General features: G+C 43.4%; 1 protein-coding gene across 1 annotated transcript in view; it reads left to right on the top strand.

Moving 5' to 3' along the window:
• The first annotated feature begins 9,268 nt into the window (after window positions 1–9,268).
• The window catches only part of pcp4b (Purkinje cell protein 4b), a 28,639-nt gene continuing 15,173 nt past the window's right edge, over window positions 9,269–22,734 (top strand). The window contains exon 1 of the mRNA XM_060075046.1: window positions 9,269–9,449. Coding sequence (XP_059931029.1) covers window positions 9,441–9,449 — 9 coding nt within the window. The 5' untranslated portion in view covers window positions 9,269–9,440. The remainder of the gene's footprint in view (window positions 9,450–22,734) is intronic.

Below are 22,734 nucleotides of genomic sequence, written 5' to 3'. Positions count from 1 at the left end.
ATATGCAGGTGAGACCTTGGGCTGGAGGTTTTTGACTTTTGGTGTGATTTTTTCCTTGCCAGTTTGATTGCATATGGTTGGGGATACCATCAAACTCATTTCAATTTGCCCCAATGGGACTGGGACTGTGATAAGGTGTTAAATAATTAATATTGACTTAACTTTATGTAGCCAGATGTGCCTATTACCCTAGATTACTCATCTGTTGATATAACGAATATGAATTGCCACTAGGCTGGTTGTCCTTGAGGAATCCCCCCCCATGGACCACCAACTTTCTATAGTCGTCTTCTTGGCACTATTCAATATTTAAATGTAGAGAACAAGGTCACATACTCTAACTTTAAAGGAAACCACAGACATTAACAGAAGAATATACTGGAATTTCAACATTGTGTTTGGAACTTGAGAAACAACAGTATTCTGTTCCCTTTTCTGTCTGTCTACATTCTTTATTTATAATGTTTAAACTGCTCAACTGTGAGTGTTTGGCAGCTACCAGTACCTCGGGCTTAGCAAAGCTTTTCCTTTGTAAAATGCAATGTTGTTATAATTAGCTTGTTTGTTTCTGTAAAGTTTGAGTGCCGTTTTCTTGTGGGGCCTGGCTAACTTTAGCTACCCCAGGCAATGCAGGCATGTGGTCAGTAGGGATATGCTAACATAAGCACAGCATGCGTTTTCCTAAATGGTCCACCGCTGCTGCCCCCTGTATGCTTTGGATAGGTTTAGAAATGTCAAACTCTTTATCTTTTCCCAGGGACATTTAAGCCAGACTCCTTCGTGGTTGTGTCAAGAATCACAATGTGTTACAAAGTCTGCCAGTAGTGTCCCCCCCCCCACCAGACTAATAATAAACCACGACGGGGGTATCCTGTTATTGGAAATATAATGTACCACAGGGTTGTTGTACGGCAGAGGAGAAGCCTCCACCGTATCAGTTACGAACAGTGTTGAGATATTACTTACTTGCATCCATAACATTAGTGGAATTTTATCGATTTAATCAGCCGACAATAGTTATATTTGACCATTGTTTTGAATTTTGGATGTACAGCTGATTTATGTGGAACTGTTTAACAGCTGTTTAACAAGTCTCCCTTTACTGAAAAATAATCCTCACCCCTGGAAATTGATGGACCAATCAGAATCAAGTTTTCAACAATGCTGTGGTCCCCCGTCATTTTCACAAATCCTTTTCCCCCCAAATCTTACTGTCACTCTGTTTGAATGTAAGCTATAATTAATTGGTTTTACCAACCCAGTAGACTTCCATAAGCAGACTACCTCTGGTGTTCTGAGTTTATTACTCTCCTGTTTAAAGAAATTTTACTTAATTTAGCAAGTATCACAAGAGACAGCCTGCAGTGATATTAGAAACCACCATTCAATCACCATAATCATTTGGAGCTGGGATTAGTCTCTTCTCGCCGCAAAAGCAATTAAGCATGGACCCATCTTTACCAGATCTCCCTTCTGCACTACCGATTGGGTAACCCCATTGTTCTGGCTCTTTCTGGGCTGGGCTGGGCTGATTCTGTGCTGCAGAGTCAATAGGAGATAACAGCGGTCTGCTCTCTCCCAGCTCAGGCAATGGAAGATGGAGAGGATGAGATTGCAACCATGTGACAATGTGAGACTTTCCCAATGTCTTCAGGTAGATAGGCAAATCCAAGTGTCAGAAATAGAGATACTGCGCATGGTCAAAGGATTATTAACCTTCTCTCCCTTCTCCCCCTAAATGTGTTTTTAGCCATATATCACCTTTCCATTGGAATTGTTTGAAATAAGTCATACGCCAAACTTCACCTGACTTGTCCCCTTAAAACGAGAATATAATATTAACTTGGCCGTCAATTGACAATACAATTACCCATGATTTGGTATTGACATACACAAAGCCAGCTATCAGTTGTAAAAGGATTCACTTACTATCAACGTGTTTCCGGGGTGATATGAATAAACATCAGTCATCTGGTCAGATCCGTCCCTGCACGAGTGCTGATGGGGCATGTTTGCTCTGGACTTGTCCATTTGTAATACAATTGATATTGATTGCGAGCGCGGGACAAGAAAAATTGAATCGCGTTCTTTCTGGTAGGCAATGAGTGCGGTATTCACTCTGCAAACAGCCACAAGCTATGCTTTCCCCTTCATTCTGTGCCGCATGTCTCCACATTTTGGGGGGGGGGGGGGTCCCACCTGGATCTGCCTGCCTGCTAGAAAGACTCTTATCCCTCCTGTGCGAAGATAATGATGATGATGATGATGATGAGGATGATTATGATAGTGAGGATGGTGGGGCACAGCTGAAACAGGGAAGGGACTCGGCAGAGTAGAATAACTGGGCATGGCAGCCAAAGGGATTTGTAGAAATACGGGGGAGGGGTGTACAGGGTGCAGCTTTGCACCAAGGCCAAAGTTTTTGTGAAAGTGTGTGTGTGTGTATATGTGTGTGCCTGTGTGTGTGTGTGTGTGCGTGTGTGTGTGTGCGCGTGTAACTGTGCGTGGGTGTGTGTGTTTGCATATGTGTGTGTGTCTGTGTTTTCTGGTGTGTATGTGCGTGTGTGTGTGTGTGTGTTGTAAGTGTGTTTATGTGTGTGTGTGTGTGTGTGTGTGTGTGTGTGTGTGTGTGTGTGTGTGTGTGTGTGTGTGTGTGTGTGTGTGTGTGTGTGACATACTGCATCTGTGTCGCAGTGGCGCAGTGGTTGACACTGCATCCTCACCGGTACTTGGTTGGACTCTGATTGGGAGGTATCTGTGTCTATTATGTATTGTCAAGGGGGTTTTCTTGGATTACAGGCGTGCCCTTGGCCAAGGCACTGGCATACGACCCAGAGTTAGTCCCTAGGAGCTGCATTGTGGCAACCCAATGCTAGGAGAGAAATATTCTTTGGTATTATTTTTTTGTGTCTTGGTATCTTATTCATTTGAATCCCACATCGTTACTTTATTACCCTCTCTTTTATGCATGTTATTTTTTATGTTGATTCTTTAACTTGATTTGTAGTTTGGTTGCATCAAGTACAGCATTGCCTTAACACCTTTTAACTCCGGCTAACACAAAGTCAACGACCCTCTTCTCGCTGTCGTCATGGGTCCACAATAAAACAAGAACCAATGCAACAAATCTGTTCTAATTTCTGAGTCTTTCAAGCGATAAGCCACTGTTTCATTCACTGCCACACCCCCCCCCCCCCCCCCCCCCCCCCACACACACACTTTATGTATCTCATTAAAGGCACCCTGTTTTCTTTTCAACCGCCTTTGAGCTAATGGAAGCCGATTGGCTGTGGGACTGTGAGTGCCCAGCAGCGTGCAGTTATCCAACTGATGGCTCTGCACATTGTGATGTAGGGCTGGGGTGCTGGTGAGAGGGGGAGGGATGGAGGGGGTAACCCATGCAGGCACCGGGTCGTAACAGACAACAACGCAGCACCATGCACCAAGCTTACAAGAACCGACAGCAACGGTGAGTCACGTGACACAGGAAGAAAATGTCAGGGAGAGAGGGAGGGGGGGAAGGTGGGAGAGAGAGAGAGCGAGAGGGAGAGAGAGAGAGAGAGAGAGGGAGAGAGAGGGAGAGAGAGAGAGAGAGAGAGAGAGAGAGAGAGAGAGAGAGAGAGAGAGAATAGCTGTGAACCTGGGAGGAGTGGATCCTCAGCAGGCAGAGCTGTGAGGCTTTTCTCTGGCTGAGATTTCATTATGCAGCTGTCTCTACTTCTCCAGCGGTGGCCCTGCTTTTAGGATTAGATTAATTTGCCTGCTGTTGTCATAAATACATGGAGAACGTCCTCGGGCTCTTCTGACTCTGTTTGTTCAGGGAGCTTTAAGGAGATGCAAATGCACACAAACAATCATACATCCTAAGTCATGCACATACACACATAATTATCATCCATTCACAAATGTATATCTTGGCCCACACATATGCATGTTACTGTGTTTGTGGGTATATCAGTACGTGGGTTTTGTGCGTGTGCATGTATGTGTGTGTGTGTGTTTGAGTGTGTGTGTGTGTGTGTGTGTACATGCATGCATGATTTGTGTGCATGTGCATTTCCTCCAGAAGCTCCAAAAACAAACCCAGAGTGAAAAGGGCCTGATAACACCATTACTCCCATGGGACCTACAGATGCACATGTACACACGCACAGACACACACTCACACACACACGCAAACACACACAAAGTTCAAAATGGGAGCACAAACGAGGCGTGATCGACCATGTTGCCAGGCAGCTTTCCCAGACATGCTGCATTGTAACTCTCTGGTGAATATCCCCGCTGACAGGGAAGAAAAACGGGCCAATCGTGCCTTGAACACTCTGTATGTAAATGAGAGGATATGTGGTTATGTTATGAAGTAATAAGCCTTTTCAACTGAGGCCGGCTGAATGAAACATGGCCCGGCACACATCTCTGTTCTGCCTCGGCACAAATGCATCACAACACACCAATGCATCCATACTCTATGACTAATACTATGGTTGTACTCCTGAAGGGAAAAGAGTCTCGATCTATAAACAACTAAAAGTAGAGGATGACTAAATCTGAAGAGGAAATGCCAAAAAAAAGAATAACGATTGACCCCTATTATACCTTTGTCTACGTATTTTGAAACCTGTGAATCATCAGTGGATCTATCTTGCTTTCTAAATCAGGTCCCTGTCTCAGCGACCATGAAGCAGAGTAGGTAGGTATGCGTTGACTGCACCATTACAGTGAATACTGTTTCCACCTTCACTGAGCGTCCAGCCACTCCTCATCCCTGGTGATCTCAAGATACCACGGCCAAGTCAAGTCTATTGTAAGATGGGCACCAGAGAAGCCGAGCCATCTCACGCTGTGTATACTAGATTCTGGGAAGCATTCCCACAGTAAACATACTGTGACTGGTTCTGGCAAGGTCAGCCTGAGCCAAGTGACTGTGTTTCATTTTACTGTCTATCTAACAGCCCCCAGGGGTGGCAAGGTGAGGCAGTCAGTGGGGCGGCTGCTGTCTTGCATTGAGTCTTACTGAGTTTAACTCTTGGCTGGGGTACTGGCAGTGTGTGCATGTTGCTGAGTATGTGTTAGTGAGTGTGTGTGTGTGTGTGTGTGTGTGTGTGTGTGTGTGTGTGTGTGTGTGTGTGTGTGAGTGTGTGTGTGTGTGTGTGTGTGTGTGTGTGTGTGTGTGTGTGTGTGTGTGTGTGTGTGTGTGTGTGTGTGTGTGTGTGCGTGTGTGCGATGTCCATGAATGTCTCCTTGTGTTACTAAGTCTCTGTGTGCAAGTGCATGGGTGTGTATGTGTGTGTGAGAGTGTATGTGCATATTCAGGTGTGTGTGTATAGCTGCGTGTGTGTGTGTGTTTGTGACCGTGCATGACCGAGAATGTGATCGTTTCTGAGTGTGTATATCTGTATGTGAAATGGACTGGCCATCCCATTCAGGATCTGTGTTGGTGTGTTTGTGTTTGTGTGTGTGTGTGTGTGTGTGTGTGTGTGTGTGTGTGTGTGTGTGTGTGTGTGTGTGTGTGTGTGTGTGTGTGTGTGTGTGTGTGTGTGTGTGTGTGTGTGTGTGTGTGTGTGTGCATAAAATGCAGTGTATGTGTGTAAAATGGACAGGCCATCCCAGTCGGGGATTCTGTGTCCCCCCCTTACAACCATATTAGGACTGGCTCTCCAGTTTCTTCTCCAACATCATAACCCAAGCAAATATGAGTAAACAAATATGGATATATACACCCATCCATAAACCCATCCAAGGATCTATACATCTGCAGGAAGTGAGTGACTCGACAGATACATAAATTTACCACCTTACAGCCAAACGTTGTTGTTGTTGTTGTTGTTGTTGTTGTTGTTGTTGTTGTTGTTGTTGTTGTTGTGGACGGTGGTCTCCAGGCAGGCTGGTGGAACCACCTCCAGGCGCCTCATCAAACCAAGACGTGGGAGAGAGCCCAGCAGGGGAGCAAAACCCTTCGGCCCTGCATACCATTTAGCTGAACCCTGAAATCCAGAGTCTTTACCGCATAGAACTCAGAGAAAAGTAATTTAACTGCAGAATTAGACCCCATAATGGGGCACGCACACACACACACACACACACACACACACACACACACACACACACACACACACACACACACACACACACACACACACACACACACACACACACACACACACACACACACACACACACACACACACACACACACACACACACACACACACATAAATACTCCTTTCATCAGGCAAGATGGTGTCTGACTCCCTGCATTCCCATTTGCCCCGTTGAAAAACACCTTATTGGAAAAGAAGATGTGCTGGTGTGATAAAAATATAACGTAAATTATCTGATGGAGCAAGACAGTGGTAACGCTAATGTGTTTTTTTATTTCCCAATTGCTGTAAATGGTATGATGTCTATCGGTAACCCTTAGAGAATGGTATTACTGAATTATTAATAAACAGGGTTAGTTTTATATAGTAGTATTTTAAAAACGGAAAAGCCTCCCTTACCTAAATCTCAAGAACAGGATTGTCTCAGTTGGAGTTACAAATGGACTTACAAATGACAATCTCTGATTGTCATTTGTTACGTAAGAGGAGTAATAATAAGACCAGGGGGCAATTGGTGGAAGACAGACAGCCTCCCCCCCACATTCCCCGTCAATGGCCCCCCACATAAAGAAACAACTGCTCCCGTCAAGACATGGCATGTCAGCTGTCGCCGTGCATAGCTGGGTCCACTACATCATGCCCCACAGTCAGGATCACTCAACTATGTGTTTTACTCTGTCCGTACAACTCTCAAGCGGCATTGACATCATGCTCCTGATTCATGTTGCTCTAGTTCATATCATACTCAATGGAGAACTGAAACCGCAACAACGTTTGAGGATGGGTTTGTGTTAGGTGACTCCCTCTCTAGGGTTCGACTCATGCTATTGTATGCGTAGCTTCTTATTGGCTGATGTGGTTACCCGGTCACCTGCTGATTAAGTGGTCCCGTCCTCTGCTTATTGAAGGTCAATTGGAGGGGGGTATTTACAGGGGGCCAATAGCCACGTGGTCCCAGGAGGAAGAAAATACTGAATGCATTGATTAAAGTGGGTTTGGTTGTCCTTTAGAGACCTTGAAACCTGTGTCTGTGTCTGTGTATGTTCAGTGTATGAATGCCAGGTAACAAAAAAACTATTATTTACGAGAAGTAACTAACATTGAGTGTTGTTTGTGCGGTGGGATGAGTTGAAGGTTGGGTGCCGGTTTTAACCAGAAAAATACTGGTCTTTCTGAGATTCATTTTGTTTGATTTGTTACCATGAATTTGTAATAAGGCAAATTAGGTTGGTGGATCATTTTGAAAGAATTAATCCAGGAAAAAAGTTCTGAAAGATATTCCACATTGCAATCTAATCGTTTCAAATGCGTCGTGAGTAATGTCTCCCGGTCGTTCCACATTCAGAGACCCAGTGCTGAAGCCACTCTTTGTTTCTAGGTTCTTACGTTCTCACATGTATGGCACTCTCTAACTATGGTAGAGTCCCATACCGCAGTGTCCTCTGCTAAACATTACAAAGAAGGGATACCAACATGGGGTGAATGTGATGATGTAATCCAGGAAACACAAAATGGCTCAGGGACAGAGCCAAATAAAGGAATACTATTTTGAGGTAAAAAATGCACACAAACACACACACACACACGCACACGCACACGCACACGCACACACACACACACACACACACACTGTAGGTCATTAAAAGTTTGTGCGCATTCAACAGCAGAAATAAGGCATTTCATTAAAATAATTCATGAATAAAACTCTAACTGACAAGCATAGTCTATGTGTCTATATAAAGCTGACAAGCATAGTCCACATGTCTATATATAGATACAGCCTTGCTTGAAAGACTAACAACAAACTCACGCAGATACCAAATCTTTACATTTTCTGGGCAACGTAAGCAAGGTAAGTGAGGTAAGTGTTTGCTTGGAAGATTTGCAACCAGGGATAGAAGATAATTATTCGGTTTCAGATCCGCATAGCAGATACAGGGCCTCCCAGAGATGTGCATTAAGAGACCTGGCGCGATGTAAAGACGATGCACCAAGGCAGAAGGAAGCCATCTAAATACACCCATTCATCATCATGCCACCGTGTGCATTCAGGCTCGTTGTGGGGCGCAGTTCTATAGGAAGGATCTGGATCTGTTAATAAATGGTATGCGCCCCGTGCATATCAAGTCCATTACGATGTGATAAGGTGTGAAACAGAACAACAAAGCATGGTTTATTGGATTTCCTTCCAGATTGGTCCGATGGAGACTACACTTTCACCACAGATTACTACATACACTGTTGAGGAACCCTTGAGCATGGATCTGAACATCCCGCATTAGTGGATGTACTGTAGGTCGTCTTCCGCCTGGAAAGGGTTGAGTGAAAGCACAATAACTACAAAAACATACATAAATGGGTAAACTGAAATGCAACAGCGACTTTAAGCAAACCTGTCCTTTACTCTAAATCTATATATAACATAATATTGGTGATTTATCTGAATTTTTCTGTTCTAGAGGATTCAAGTTAATTGGGTTCCTTGATCATGTTTATGCCATACTTTAAACAACTGGCTTCACATTCCTTGGGTAGAAAGGGGTCATAATGGTAAGCCTATATTTGTAATGTTCCCTATATTAGTCACCTTTCTTCTGGGACTGCAGTGACATTTCTGGATTGTCCCCCGGGATCCACAAGAGACCCCTACAGTCACATGCGCACAATTGCATATGGGAATATTGCTTGGGTGATTATCTTCGTCTTAATCTCTTATTTCCTGCAGACATGAATACTTGGTTTCCTTTCTTCCCCCCCCGAGAGTAAAACGCGATTATTTTGAATCAAAAGCCTGATGGGTTTTACAGATTAAACTATAATGTGCTATCCAAGAACAAACATCATTGATTTGCGAGATAATAAAACAAGGATGCACGCAAAGGTGCATCCAATCAAATGCAAAATGACTTGATGCTGAAGAGCCCAACCAAACGGGTTTACATTTAGGGAGACGATATAATGACACTCATCAATTCAAAGTAGGCCTACTCTGTTTTGAATAATTCCCAACTATATGCGAATGCACTACATAAACGGTCGCCTGACAACAAAAAAAAAGAGGCGAAATAAGGAAAACGCAAAGCCGCTGGTAATGATGAAAAAGGGCTTACACACGCAATGCATATTTTAAAGAGTTGGGTGGTGACTTGTGAGACAAATTTGCCGACGCCATTCCTATTGGTTAAGTGGGAACGTGATGACACGGAGGAGTCGCGCTTCCACTTTATAAAGCTTCTCTGTCCAGCGAGCCGCTGATAAAAAGTCGGCTGTAGCAAGAAGTTGAGATTCTACGATTCACGCACTGGAAAACGCGAGTACCCGAGATTAAGCTCCATCATGAGTGAGGTAGGACATTTAATTTATTTAAAAACAACAACAACGAAGCAGAGAGATGTAGTGGAACGCTGCTCGTGAACCGAGTGCGAGTGCGCGCGACGCGAGATAGGAAACGGAACGGTGTTTTTTAAAGTGACATGATTAATGACGGAGGGATGATCTTGTTTTTAAAGTGACATGAATCGTAACGGAGGGATGATTTCGTTCTCCAACGCGATGCGTTATTTTCGGTTCAAAGGCTGAAGTGCAAAAGTTAACCGCGAATGCCTCCACGGAGGGAACTCCGCGCGCGACGGTGACTCCGTGACGGCATCCCTCGTGAGAGGTTCTAAGGTGTAGGGGGAACATTATTATAGCCTACTATTAGACGTGTGGAGGATCTTTACCTGCAAGGAGTTTACTTCGAGGGGAAACAAACTCGAATTAAGCCGAGAGTTGCATCAAAAAAATCCCACATTATTTAGACTAAAATGCAAAATGTTATCAAAATGTGTTTAGGGATATTTTGTTTGACAGTCTAAATCGTTATTTCTTATCATTGTGAATAGAAAAATTATAATTACACTGATCCAAACAAGTTCAATTTTGACATCAATTAAGTAAAACGAGATTATAAGTATCCCTAGATTCATGCGAGTTTATTCAACGTTTATTTATTGGCCTACCAATATTAATATGAATTTAAAACATCGCCTTTAATATGCCGTGTCTTCTATCACCGCTTGGCTTATCTCTTACTATCTGCCTATAACGGGTTGCTACCTATGCACTTACTGCAGCTCCAGGAAACCAGTTTGTAATGGAAAACTGCTCTGTGGTTTTTCCCAGCGCCAGCCACATACTGATATCTATGGAGCAGATGTTTCAACTCCGTTATTTTACAACTGGAGTGGTGGAGTCCAATGTTTATTAATAGCCACGGAGAGCACGGATGTGTTTGTTTCCTGGCAAATAAAAAAGTTGCTTTGAAAAATGTGGTTTACCAAAATAGGCTAGAAAAAACTGCTGAATAAAAAATAGTATAGTAGATCCTTTTTTATTAAAATGTAACACTCATTGATAAGGCTAAATCGTACCTTTTGTCAAAACTATTATTCACCTCATTAGGTTTTCATGGAGGATATTATCAATTGGATTGACTTGATATGAGATCCATCCTATTGCATATTCTCAATTATCAATCAACTCCAGACATTTGAAATGACTAAATCCTGTGGACATAGGTGAGAGGCGGAGAGAGAGGGAGAGGGAGAGGGAGAGAGAGGGACAGGGAGAGAGAAAGTGGGGGAGGGAGAAAGAGAGTGGGGGAGGGAGAGAGAGAGAGAGAGAGAGAGAGAGAGAGAGAGAGAGAGAGAGAGAGAGAGAGAGAGAGAGAGAGAGAGAGAGAGAGAGAGAGAGAGGGAGAGAGGGAGAGAGAGAGAGAGAGAGGAGGAGGAGAGAGAGTGAAAGAGAGAGAGAGAGGGAGCTAAAGAGAGAGAGAAAGAGATAGGGGGAGAGTGACAGAGAGGGACAGAGAGAGCGAAAGTGACAGAAAGAGAGGGAGTGAGATAAAATAGAGAGAGAACAGAGAGGGGGATATAGACAGAGAGAGAGAGTGACCGAGAGGGGATGAATCAACAGGAAGAGGAGCTACTCTCTGTTCTGTTTGGGATTTAGAGGGTTTTCCTTGTTTTTTTTGCATATGGGTGTGTCCCAAATGCAACCTATATATATATATATATATATATATTCTATACAAGGCAGCATCTTCCTGACATAACTGCATCAACAAGGTATCCTGTCGCTCAGCAGGGGGGATGTCTGCAGTGTACCATTATGTCAAAGTGTTAGTTGGCACTGCAGACGGTGCCATTACACCCCCGTGCCCGTCGCTGGCGGCGGTGATTCACTCGTTGATTGCGTCAGGAGTTATATTGTGTGCATTGTGTGCAGACAAATAACACAAGTTATACATCTGAGAATGAAACTGGAACACGGCAGAAGTTTTTTTGTGTGCATTGTGTGCAGACAAACAACCCAGGTTATACATCTGAGAAGAAAACTGGAACCCCTGTCGAAACAACCATTCCTATTGTTGGATCATATGCAAAAACTAAGCAAAACCGCCCCCGGCAGGTGTTATCGCAGGGCCAATCTCAACCGGACCCTGCTGAAAGCAGAAGCAGGACCAATAGCAGCATGAATCACGTTATGTTCTGTTTGCTCCTCGCAGCGCACAACCCCTCCTTCCTCCCATACATTAATACAAAATCTGCCATTGAAGCGGAGCGGCATGGCAAGTTCTGGATGGATGAGTCTTGCAGTGGTCAGCACTGCAGCTGCCCCCCCCCCCCCCCTCCTCCCCAATCGTTATGCCCCCCCTCCCAACAACACTCAATACCCATTTCTGGTCTCTGGCCATACACACATTCGGCTTAGCGGGTGCGTTATATCATTTTTCGTTTTTCAAACTTCGGAATGGTGTTTTATGCCTTGCGCTCTCCTTCTGCGAATTACCTGAATCAACACTTTGAGGAGGCACTGTGTTACATTTTAACTCCTCTACTATCGTTTATGGACCTTACCCGTGGAGATATTATTGAAAAAGAAACTGCCTTTGCCTGTGTTCCATGTTCAAAGATGAAATTATAAATATCCTCAATAAAGTTACAAAAAATATAAACGTCCCACTCTGATTTGATCATTTTATCATTTATTCCAAGGGTGAGCACATGCTCATTATTTGCAATTTTTACATTCTAAACTGGCCTTGTTAACAGCTTGGGGCACACAAGCTCACATCGCTCATTGAACATTGCTCCAACACCGAAACAAATAAATAAAGAGTCCTTTCACATCCTAAAAACACGCCCGGAGGAGTTTGTGACGACTCCCGTGTCACAAGGTTTGACTGTGACTTGATAGGTGAGAACAAGTAATTCTCTCAGGGGACCAAGGGGAGAAAGGAAGAGCTAGGGATTCAGGTACCCATATTATTCGTAAACATGGTTTATAGTTTTATTGTTTCACAATCAAGAAGAATTACATCTATCAGCTGTATATACCCAGTAGCTTTACATAAAACTGGCATAAGTCCAATGGTGCTAGAGTTTTCTAAGCCTTACACGCTGCCGTGGTTTTACTGGGTATTTTACACCGACAGCACAGCCTATGTTTGGCTATCGCCCCAATTGGCCCAATCCATCATAAGGGGACATTATATACAAGCTGTTCTATACTCGGTGCTAAGCCTCTACTGTTGCTGCTGGATGAGGAATAATCCACACGGCCCTCTTGGCTTTCAAGTAAAGCGCAACCCGAAATTACAATTTGCCATTTGTGGCAGACACAGGTTATTTCAATCGCAATTGGTTCAATGTCATTATCTGAGATGCAATGGTTAACAATGGTTTTCCAAGAAACATCTCCTAAAGTCCAAAATCAGGTAGTATTCGCAAAATGATCATTACATAGTTAGCGAATGGAAGGCTACTGAGGGTGCAATCCTTGATAGGTCACAGTGCCCTGAAAGCAATTTTGTACAGATGCTTCACCTACTGTTGACTGATATTTATATTTTATTGTAAAACCTATTTGACTATTAAACTGCCTGACTCCTGGTCTGTTTCTATGCAGAACATACCATAGGTCCATTGCAAGTCTCCTGTACTTTCCTTTTTTGGGAATAATTCTGATGTAGTTGTGATTATGGTGTGTGTGTAATCTATGTGTTAATCCATCATTGGTGTGTGGTGCTCTATGGTTCTCTTCTCACGACGTATGGATTAAGTCAAGGAGTGCTTAGATTGCATTGATCAGACCTTGGTAACCCCTCTGATCGAATTAACATCAAAGGGGTAATTTATTGTAAGGGTTACAATTCAAACATGGTGTGTGTGGGTGCTGACAGGTGCGTGTATGTGTGCGTGCATGCATGTGTGTGTTCATGTACATCATTAGGTGTATGTGTTTTTGGAGGTTGGTAATGAACTTTTCACAGTCAATGACCCTCAACGCTTTCTGTACAAGCCAGCCCAAAGTGTCTGGGGATTTAATTAGGGAAACTAATTAGCAGGACTTCAAATTAGCTTCAGCTCAGCCCAGATTGGTTGCCAGATCATGACTGCCTTTTCCAGCTCCTGCAGTGTTTTCAAAGTTCCAAAATGTTTTATTCATTTCCTTTCCTTTTCCTTTTTTTTAAGGCTTTCAAGTATCTGGGATACAGTGAAACGCCATATGTGGTTGTGTTTATCCTGTTTTGGATTTGGCTTACTTTATTTTGGCCACGTTTGGTCACAGGAAAAAAATGACACGTGTCAAAAAAAGATGCTTAATCTACTTTAAGAAGCTATTAGTGCTGCTTTGTGTGTGTGTGTTGAATTGGCTCAATGAGGATATGAGGTTTCTGTTGTCACATTAATACGCGCACTTGAGTCAGACAACCTTGAATCGCTTCCGAGACTATTCAGAAGACTTTAAAGACCTACAGTTTGGCTTTTGCGTCACCTTATTGTGTATAGAAAGCCTTTTCACCGCCAAATGCTCCATTAAACGCCAGATCTACGACAGATTTATACATCAGTTAATGCAAGCAAAAGGTATTTTCGCAATTTCATAAACCCACAAGTGTGCCCTCCCTTTCTTTGCACTATATCTCCTAGACAGATACACTTTTCCCTAGAATACACATGCCCACACACACCACTGTGTCCAAATGCTATTCCACTGAAGTGTTAACGGGGCTCATATTGTGGATGGATGTGGGGATCACACAGGAAGCAGCTAAGCTTGAGATGTGATTGTGTTTTGACCACTGCACAATAACTGCCAGGCTGATGTGGGGCGGGATCTCTCCTCGTCCCCCTCTATTGCTGAACTGACATCGCCACACATCATTGCACTCCCCTTCCCCTTGATTAGACGGAGAGGGAGAGTCCGAGGGCCGCTCTGAGGCTTCAGGGAGCAGGGGAGGTGCCGGGGGGGGGGCCTCTGTGTATCCACCGACGGATGGATGTTTTACTGAGATACTACTCGGGATGGATTTCCAATTGCAGTTTGATCCATCATTCTCAATTCCCGTCGTGGGGGTAGGGATGACCGTCCCCAGAGACCCTGCTGTCGTTCCTTTTTGTTTCAGTTGGAAAGATGAGATGACATTCAATTGGGATTAATGAGTCTGGATTTCTAGAGTGATTCCAGAAATAGCTTTTCCGTTTCTTTTTTTATCGTAACCACTCCTTATTATAGTTAAGGGACCCATTTATTTCAGTATCATTTAATAAATTGGAAATATGAGTGTATGTATTTCATGTTGAGGGCTGATGCGCAGGGGCTCAGCGATGTTCGGGAGGCCTATATCCTCAGAGGATGAGCCCCCGATAGCCCTGGCCCAGTGTAACCCCTGGCTAAGTATGTGTGCTTTAACGAGGGGGTTCATTTTGTTTAATCATCAAAGCCAGCTCGTAAGCTAACACTGAGGGTACAACAACTCTGCCTATTCGCTCAGAAGCAGAAGCAAAAGAAGTTAAGCCTGCCTTAGCATTTCCAGATTGGTAATCACAAAACAGAAACAGTCCTCAACATTACAATGTTAAGCAGCTTTGGTCTTTAGTCTTGTTGCATTGAGCGGATTAGAGGTTTGTTGGATTGTGTTGATCTGATGCCCTGGCCTCCAACAGAGATTTCCACCCGGTACGCTGTGTACAACAGACACAGCGTGCCTGTGAGATCGTCCGTCCCTCAACGTCGTAAAGGTTGAAAGCCTTAACCCAGACATGGTTATCAGAAGCCACAAATCCCTTTGCATATACTGTGTTTTTACCCACTCTTTTCTAGTAGGTCTCTTACTGGCTATTGTTTTGTTTGCATGGACACATGCTGTTCTGGCATTTGTGAACATTGAATCACCTGAACAAAGTAAAATAACACCTATTCTCTACTAATGAAGGGCAACGAATTGAATCAAGTTCACAGGATATAATATTGTTAGAATAATGATGGGATTTGAAGTGCAGTAATATAGCTGTAATTACAGTTCGTAGACTGTGGGTTAGATTAATGTATTAATCTAGAATTAATCTGGGACCCAGCAGTCCTACTATGTTATAGCAGAATTTATTGGGGCAGACGGCACAGTGCCGGGGCTGGAAACAAAAACCGCATTGGGCGGAGTTATGCCTTGTGCCATGTTTCGTTACAGAGACAATCTACTGAAGAAAAGTCATTAAAATTGGTAGAGGAAGTGTATGTCTACAGTGGCCAAGTCTACATGGTGTGTTGAAATCTTTACAGACACTTTTTTATAATTTACTACTACTGGCCGAGTTTGGGTTTGCCAATTACGAGCTTACAGAAAAAGGCACTGTAGTCTTGATTGGCCACCAGCATTGCGCATTGGCAAGTTAAATGAAATGATAAAAAATGATAAATTGGCACATTTATTGAGCCCATTTCTGTTTGCGGAAGCAGCAGGGCTTTCGTCTTCTGGTTAACAGATGATGATATATATAGGATATAGATTTGTGTGTGTGTGTGTGGGTATGTGTGTGTGATTGTGTGTGTGTGTGTGTGTGTGTGTGTGTGTGTGTGTGTGTGTGTGTGTGTGTGTGTGTGTGTGTGTGTGTGTGTGTGTGTGTGTGTGTGTGTGTGTTCAGCACTGCCAGTCGATAACCTTGAGATGGTCTTGATTTCCGGTACAACATTCTTGCTACCTACTCCCACAAAACATTGCCACAATGCTCACCACAGATTGGATGTTGGTAGAGAAAAAAAAACTTTTGGGATGGCGGAGCTCTCAAAGCCAATCTAATATGTTAGAGGGACCAATATGAACCTTCCACTACGACAGTGCTGCTGTTGGCCTCCGTGGGGAATAGCTTTTGTTTTGACTTCAGGGACGCTGGTGGCCAAATGAACGGGAAAATCATTGGGAACAAATGCAATGAATTCGTAATTTGCTTCACCGCCTCCGGCAATTAAAAACAATGTGCTTTTTCTACATAGGTAAAAAGTAACTCACCACAAAGTTGCACAACATGAGGCAAAAGTTATAGCAATTACCTGTCTCTACTTGCTTTCCCTGTATGTCCTAAAAAAATGTGTCAAGCCTTGACGTTAACCTGAATAAGGGTGGCAGATGTTTGTAAAATTAGAAAACAGTAGACACGGAACCATCTTGGAATACATCAACAGTACCTTTCTGTGTGATGTGATGTTTTGCAGGTGCTGCAATTGAAAACTCTTTACTTTGTTCACATTATAAACTAAGAATGAGGATCAGGTATTTTTAGGATGTGGGTTCTTTGCTTTGAACTTTTAATTGCAAATAGAAAAAGTTATCTAATCTTGTGAGGATATGCAAAAAAGCTGTTTTATCTTTCACTATTCTAAGATTAAATACCTCCCCTTAATTAATTTTCCATTTTTGTGAATATCAATTTAACACAGAACATAATGGCAAACCTAGATAAGAAAAATGGTGGGAAGTCAAAAGCCTGGTCATATGCATGGTAAAACTACAAGGAATTCTTACTTAACCTTTTTGCATCACAAAAGCTTGTAACAGAATAGCACTTTTGTCAAATTAGAAGCACTTCCTTTATGCAATAGTATACTTGAATTGTCCCTTAACCTGGCTATACAATTCCACTTGTAAAGGTAAATAAAAACTGGATTTTTGGATTAATTTAGTTGGGTAGTTTAATGATTTATGGGTAATGCTAATTTCAGCACTTACTACCCGTAGACATGGCCGTCGATATATGTCAGTTTAGCTAGCACAGCACAGCAAGCATAAGGTTTGCCTAGGCTTTCTAACTCCTTTTTCAGTTTGGGTACAAAAAAAAATACAATATTGATGGTATTTTCCATTATGGACGAAAAGAGAGACCAATTTCAAAAGTAGCTCAAGCAGAAGAGAAATAAATGCTGCCTGGGATAAGATTGTGTCTCGGTGGAAAGAATGGTAGCAGATGTGTACAAAGCTAATCTAACTAGCGGCGTGGCTGGAGATTTGATGTTTCTTCTGCTCGAAGAGATAAGGGGAACACTTGGCAACGTGGTGGGGTTTGGGGGTTGCTCAAAGTGTCAATCATAAATTCTGAATTATATCTGTTTATTACTTCGGGCCATTATTAATTCAGCACTCGCAAATATACAGGATGCATGGATAGACAAGCAAACAAAGACCTTAATGCCGGAGTTAATTGACAGCTTTACATTGGGATGTAGCTCGATATGGGATTCAAATAATGCTTGAAGGCCTCCACACATCTCAAGCCAAACCAAGATCATTCAGAAGAAAGGGACCACATTCCCGACCGGGAATGTTGTGAGGCAATGGGATGAAGAATCCACCAGTTAGTTCCATTCCATTGGACCTTGTGACGAACCCTAACCATTTTGACCGCTGCCATTTTTCAAAGCAACACCGTCACAGCCAGCTCTTTGATGAACAGGCTGTGGGGGGCAGGAGCCGGGAGCCATGGGACGTGCCCTCTGCAGATGTCACCAGAAATAGAACCAAGCTTATGAGGAAATAATTCATATTTCTCCACCACACATGCACTCGAAGAGCACACAGCAGAGGGTTCATATTATATTGTATGATTAGCACGTTTTAAAAAAATACCACACTTCTAAAGTATCTCTCTCTTATTTAAATCCAGCTTTACCTCTGAACCAGAGGTTTTGGTAAGGGTGGAGGTTTCTGCCCAGCTGCTCAGGAGGCTGTGGTGGCCGTCGCTACCGTGAATAGGTTTCCTCCTCTCCCACGGAAACCAAGTGCTAATTTGTCACTTCCCATATTGTTGAACAACAGAGAGAGCATGCGATCCAGTCTTGTTGTCTTGTTGCACGTCTTCTGTGGCCTACTTATGCTCCTTTAAATTCTTAATGCTATGGAGTGTGGCACAGAACTCAGAGGATAATAGGAGCCTACATCAAAAGCCTGACAATAACCTCGGAAAAGTACGTACGGTATTATTATGTCTTCTCCCCCCTTGACTTGTTAGATTTTCCCCATCCCTGATTTTATTTTCTCGTGGTTGTAGTTTGAATATAATCGGTAGATTACGCTCTAATGCCCTATTGTTCTGCATGGTTTTAACATCGTCTCTCCATATTATCTTTCCTCCAATACAATTTTTGACAGTTTAAATTTGATCCCCCACCCCCAAATCGATAGAAGCAATGCCCAAATAGATTGTTTGCAGCAGACTTCGGGCTGATGCTAATCCTTTAATGATGTTACATCCATGCGATGGTTCTCTATCACGTCCTATTATTAACACATCAGAGAGTGGGCTAGCGCCTGGTCGCCTGGGACCGGCCATGGTGGGCTGCTGGAATCCTGCGGTGCCTCGTTAGAACCCAACCAGCACAGGAAGGAGGACTCTTCATTTCCTCGTAATTAGAGGAGGCTTAATTTGAACACCTTGCTCTTTTCAGCTCATTTGCGAGAGCAAACTCTCCTGCCGCTTGACCCACAAACGCATGATCTGATGAAGAGTGTTATCTGGGTCGTCTGGGTGCATGTCGTCGACGCGCGGCCTCGTCACGTGGTCTGAAGGGCACACTTGGCAGGGGATTGGGGCAGCAGACGGGCCAGCGGTTTGGTGGGGTGTTAACGCCAGGGCCAGCGTCCAGGCTTAGGGTGACGCTCGTCAGATGCTGGCCAGTTCACAGCTGGGACCAAAAGTCCCGTCCCATAGCATTGTATGGCAGCTGTGCGTTTTAATTAGATTAGCGGCCGAAAAATACAGGTTTAGAAAGGAGATTATACTTTGTTGACCGCTTCCATCCTCATTTAATGCCAGGGTGATTTTGAACATTCAAATAGATGAAGGGAGGGTTTTTTCTGTGGCGACAAATTGTAAATTTGTTGTTGCAAATATTTGGTCATTGCGAAAATTTCAATTCATTTGTGCCAAAATATATCCTCAATGAACACTAGTTAATGGGTTGATGTGTGTCAAAGTGTTAGAATACCACATTGAAGAGATTAGTTGCCCAGGTTGAAACGGAACAAACTATCAGTTAAAACCTCAATGTAGATAATGTTTCTTTTAGGGTTATTTGTTTCGCATATTCTTATTATGTGTTTTTCATGAGTAGTATTTGCTGCCTTTATTTGCATACATTGAACTTATTTTTTAGCAGAACAGAAATGTTAGCCTTAGAAGTTCAAACAGTTAGCCACATACACAACAATCCAAATGCTATGCGTCTGTTCTTTTACTTTCTGAAAATAAAAATAGAAGCCAAACCCTAAACTCAGAGAACAGCACTCTTTTCTCTGAGGCCAGTGTGTCTCTCTCTCCACAGCTCAGTGTCCCTCCTTCCCCAGGTGGAGGGCTGAATACTGCTCTCACAAGGAGTCCCCGGGACCTGGGTGACATGCTCACCACTGAAAGTCGTACAGACGTAATTTGAGCAATTTCAAGGCTCATTAGCTCGTGTAACATAAAGGACTTTGATGAAATAATTTCAACAGAAGCGTTAGGTGTTCTTTTGCCCTCTGGGAATCGAAAAAAGTATGTTTCTACGATATTATGGGAGAGAACATTTTGGAATTAATCTGTAGTTTTCTTCAATGCAATATACAAATGTTTTCCCTTAGAAGGGTTGCAGCACTTGGGACACAATTGCATAGGACCAATTCGAATCAAAGTACCGAAGGAAGGAAAAATAAGTGTAGGTTATTTTCTGTGCTTTGCGCATGAGTAAATTGTGTTCCATTAGCTTGGTGGAGGCTCTTGCCGTCTTCAGATCTTAAAAGCAAAGGCGGTGGCAGTGGCGGTTTTTCCACCTATACTATATATCGGGCGCAATTTCTATATACAAATTAGTCCGTACATTTGAAAAGAGTGAGAGTGGGTATGCATATAGGCGACTTACTTGCAAAGTGATTGTTCAATGGCAGATGCAATTTCACAATGGGTGGCACCTCAACAATCAAGACTGCCACTTATAACGCAAGCGTTTTGGGAACATGCATTCATAGAGCACTCGAGAGTGGACAGGTGAGCCCTACTGAAGTGGCCAATCAGACTTTCCCAAGCTTGCAGGAACACTCCAATCAGTAACTTGGACGGTCGAGTCTCTCCAACTTCCAAGTTGACTGTACATTACCAGAGAGAGAATTTGCATTTCTTCGGTTGGCATACCAAAATACCTTCAACCTCCATTAGGACTTAATATCTGCCCAATTAAACAAACAAATGTTTTCTGGATTTTCTTTCTGAAAGCATTATCAGATATTGATGCGATTATAACAGAATACCACATTGGTATAGTGGACGGCGCTGAAAATGGATGTGGTACTTTGCCGTGGTAATGTAGTCAGATTGCCATTTTCTCTCCAGTGTGCTTGTGCCGGCGTCGATTTTTCGCATGGGATTGATTTAGTTATTACATTGACCAATCTGTGGTATGGTTAAGATTACAGTGAAACATCGATATCCCAGCCATACGTTTATGGGGCTTCTCCTTCCTCTCGACAGTTTATATTGTTTTTCTTTTACCAACGCTGGGATTGTAATTCCCACAACTGCAGTTCATCCTTCCTGTTAGGCGTTCAGAGAGGGCCTTCTGGGGGTTTAGATGTGGTGGTAATAATTGGCCAGTTTACTGCACTGCACCAATAAGAACCCATCCAATCACATCCTCTGCGAGCAAGCTGGTCCTCTACCAGCAATACCTATTGGGGTATTGACCAAGAACAGTTCCGCTTATGCTTTTGCAATCTGCTCGAGCCGCTATGACTTTATGAGAAGATAACTTGCTGCGAAACACATGGTGATCTATAATATGCTTTACATGCAATCCTGCCCTCGCACGCTCATGCTCATACTGTGCAAAATAAAACCACCCTTACGCCCCATTCATACGCTGCAGTCCACAAACACACACACACACACACACACACACACACACACACACACACACACACACACACACACACACACACTGCTCTGACAACATGCAATGGTAGGATATGCTGAATGGTTTATGAGATTCCAGGGAGGAGGAGGAGGAGGAGGTGTGCAGCAAGGTACTATAGTAGTCCGAGGACGAGGGGGAGTACAGTAAGGTACCGTAGTACTAAGAGGAGGAGGAGGACTGCAGAAAGGAATTGTAGTGGTAAGTGGAGGAGGAGGACAAGGAAAGGAACAGGAAGGTACTGTACTGTGTGTGCTTCTACTCTAAAGTATCCCCACACCAGCCCCAAAAGACTGCAGCAGCAGTTCATCACTTTTGGACATGGACACACACGGACACACACACACATTTGCACGCACGCACGCACGCACGCACGCACGCACGCACGCACGCACGCACGCACGCACGCACGCACGCACGCACGCACGCACATACACACAGACACACACACACACACACACACACACACACACACACACACACACACACACACACACACACACACACACACCACAACCAATCACCGCCGAGGGGTATAATATCTAGAAATATTCCTCTCATCATCAAGTGGGGGACTATCAATCAAGAAAGTTGCAAATTAGGAATAACAGTCAACTTTTGAACTTAAAAGTTCAATTTGATTAATGTGTTGAAAACAGAACTGCACTCAAGCTCAGGGAACAGGGTGATCCATTAAAATCACAGACATACAACACTGTTAGTACTGCAAACTGCTGAGTGTCAAGGGCATGCAGTGTGTTCATTAGTTAAGCACAGATCATTGTTATGCACAGCTCCATTGTTCATGGATGAAAATCAAATACACATCAGGCCAAAGTAAACCACTTATGCGTCACCCATAAAAAGGTAGAATAGAGAATAGAAAACAAGCCCATATGCACTCAATTACAACAATTAACAGGGATCGAATCCACTCCCTCCCTCTTATCTCGTTCCAGACGTCTCTCCCATTCCTTCCTCACAGAGCCCAAACCAAAGTTAAACATGCATCTGCAGTATGCCCATCTACACATCAACACACACACACACACACACACACACACATACACACGTACACAGTGTGTTTTCTCTGTAATTGAAGTCCCCGGAGGCACAAGATCTACTGCGGCAACCACTGTGCAATTTGCAACCATTTTTTTATTTTTTGTGTTTGCGTGAATACACACAACCACCAATACACAATCTGGTGGGTGTGTTACATGAGTCCACACACACACACACACACACACACACACACACACACACACACACACACACACACACACACACACACACACACACACACACACACACACACACACACACACACACACACCACACACACACACACAACCACAGTATGTATCCCGTTGTG

Source organism: Gadus macrocephalus, chromosome 16, assembly GCF_031168955.1.
Source record: "Gadus macrocephalus chromosome 16, ASM3116895v1".
NCBI lineage: Eukaryota > Metazoa > Chordata > Actinopteri > Gadiformes > Gadidae > Gadus > Gadus macrocephalus.
The sequence above is the reverse complement of the archived record's forward strand: the minus strand, read 5'-3'. Positions and strand labels throughout refer to the sequence as shown.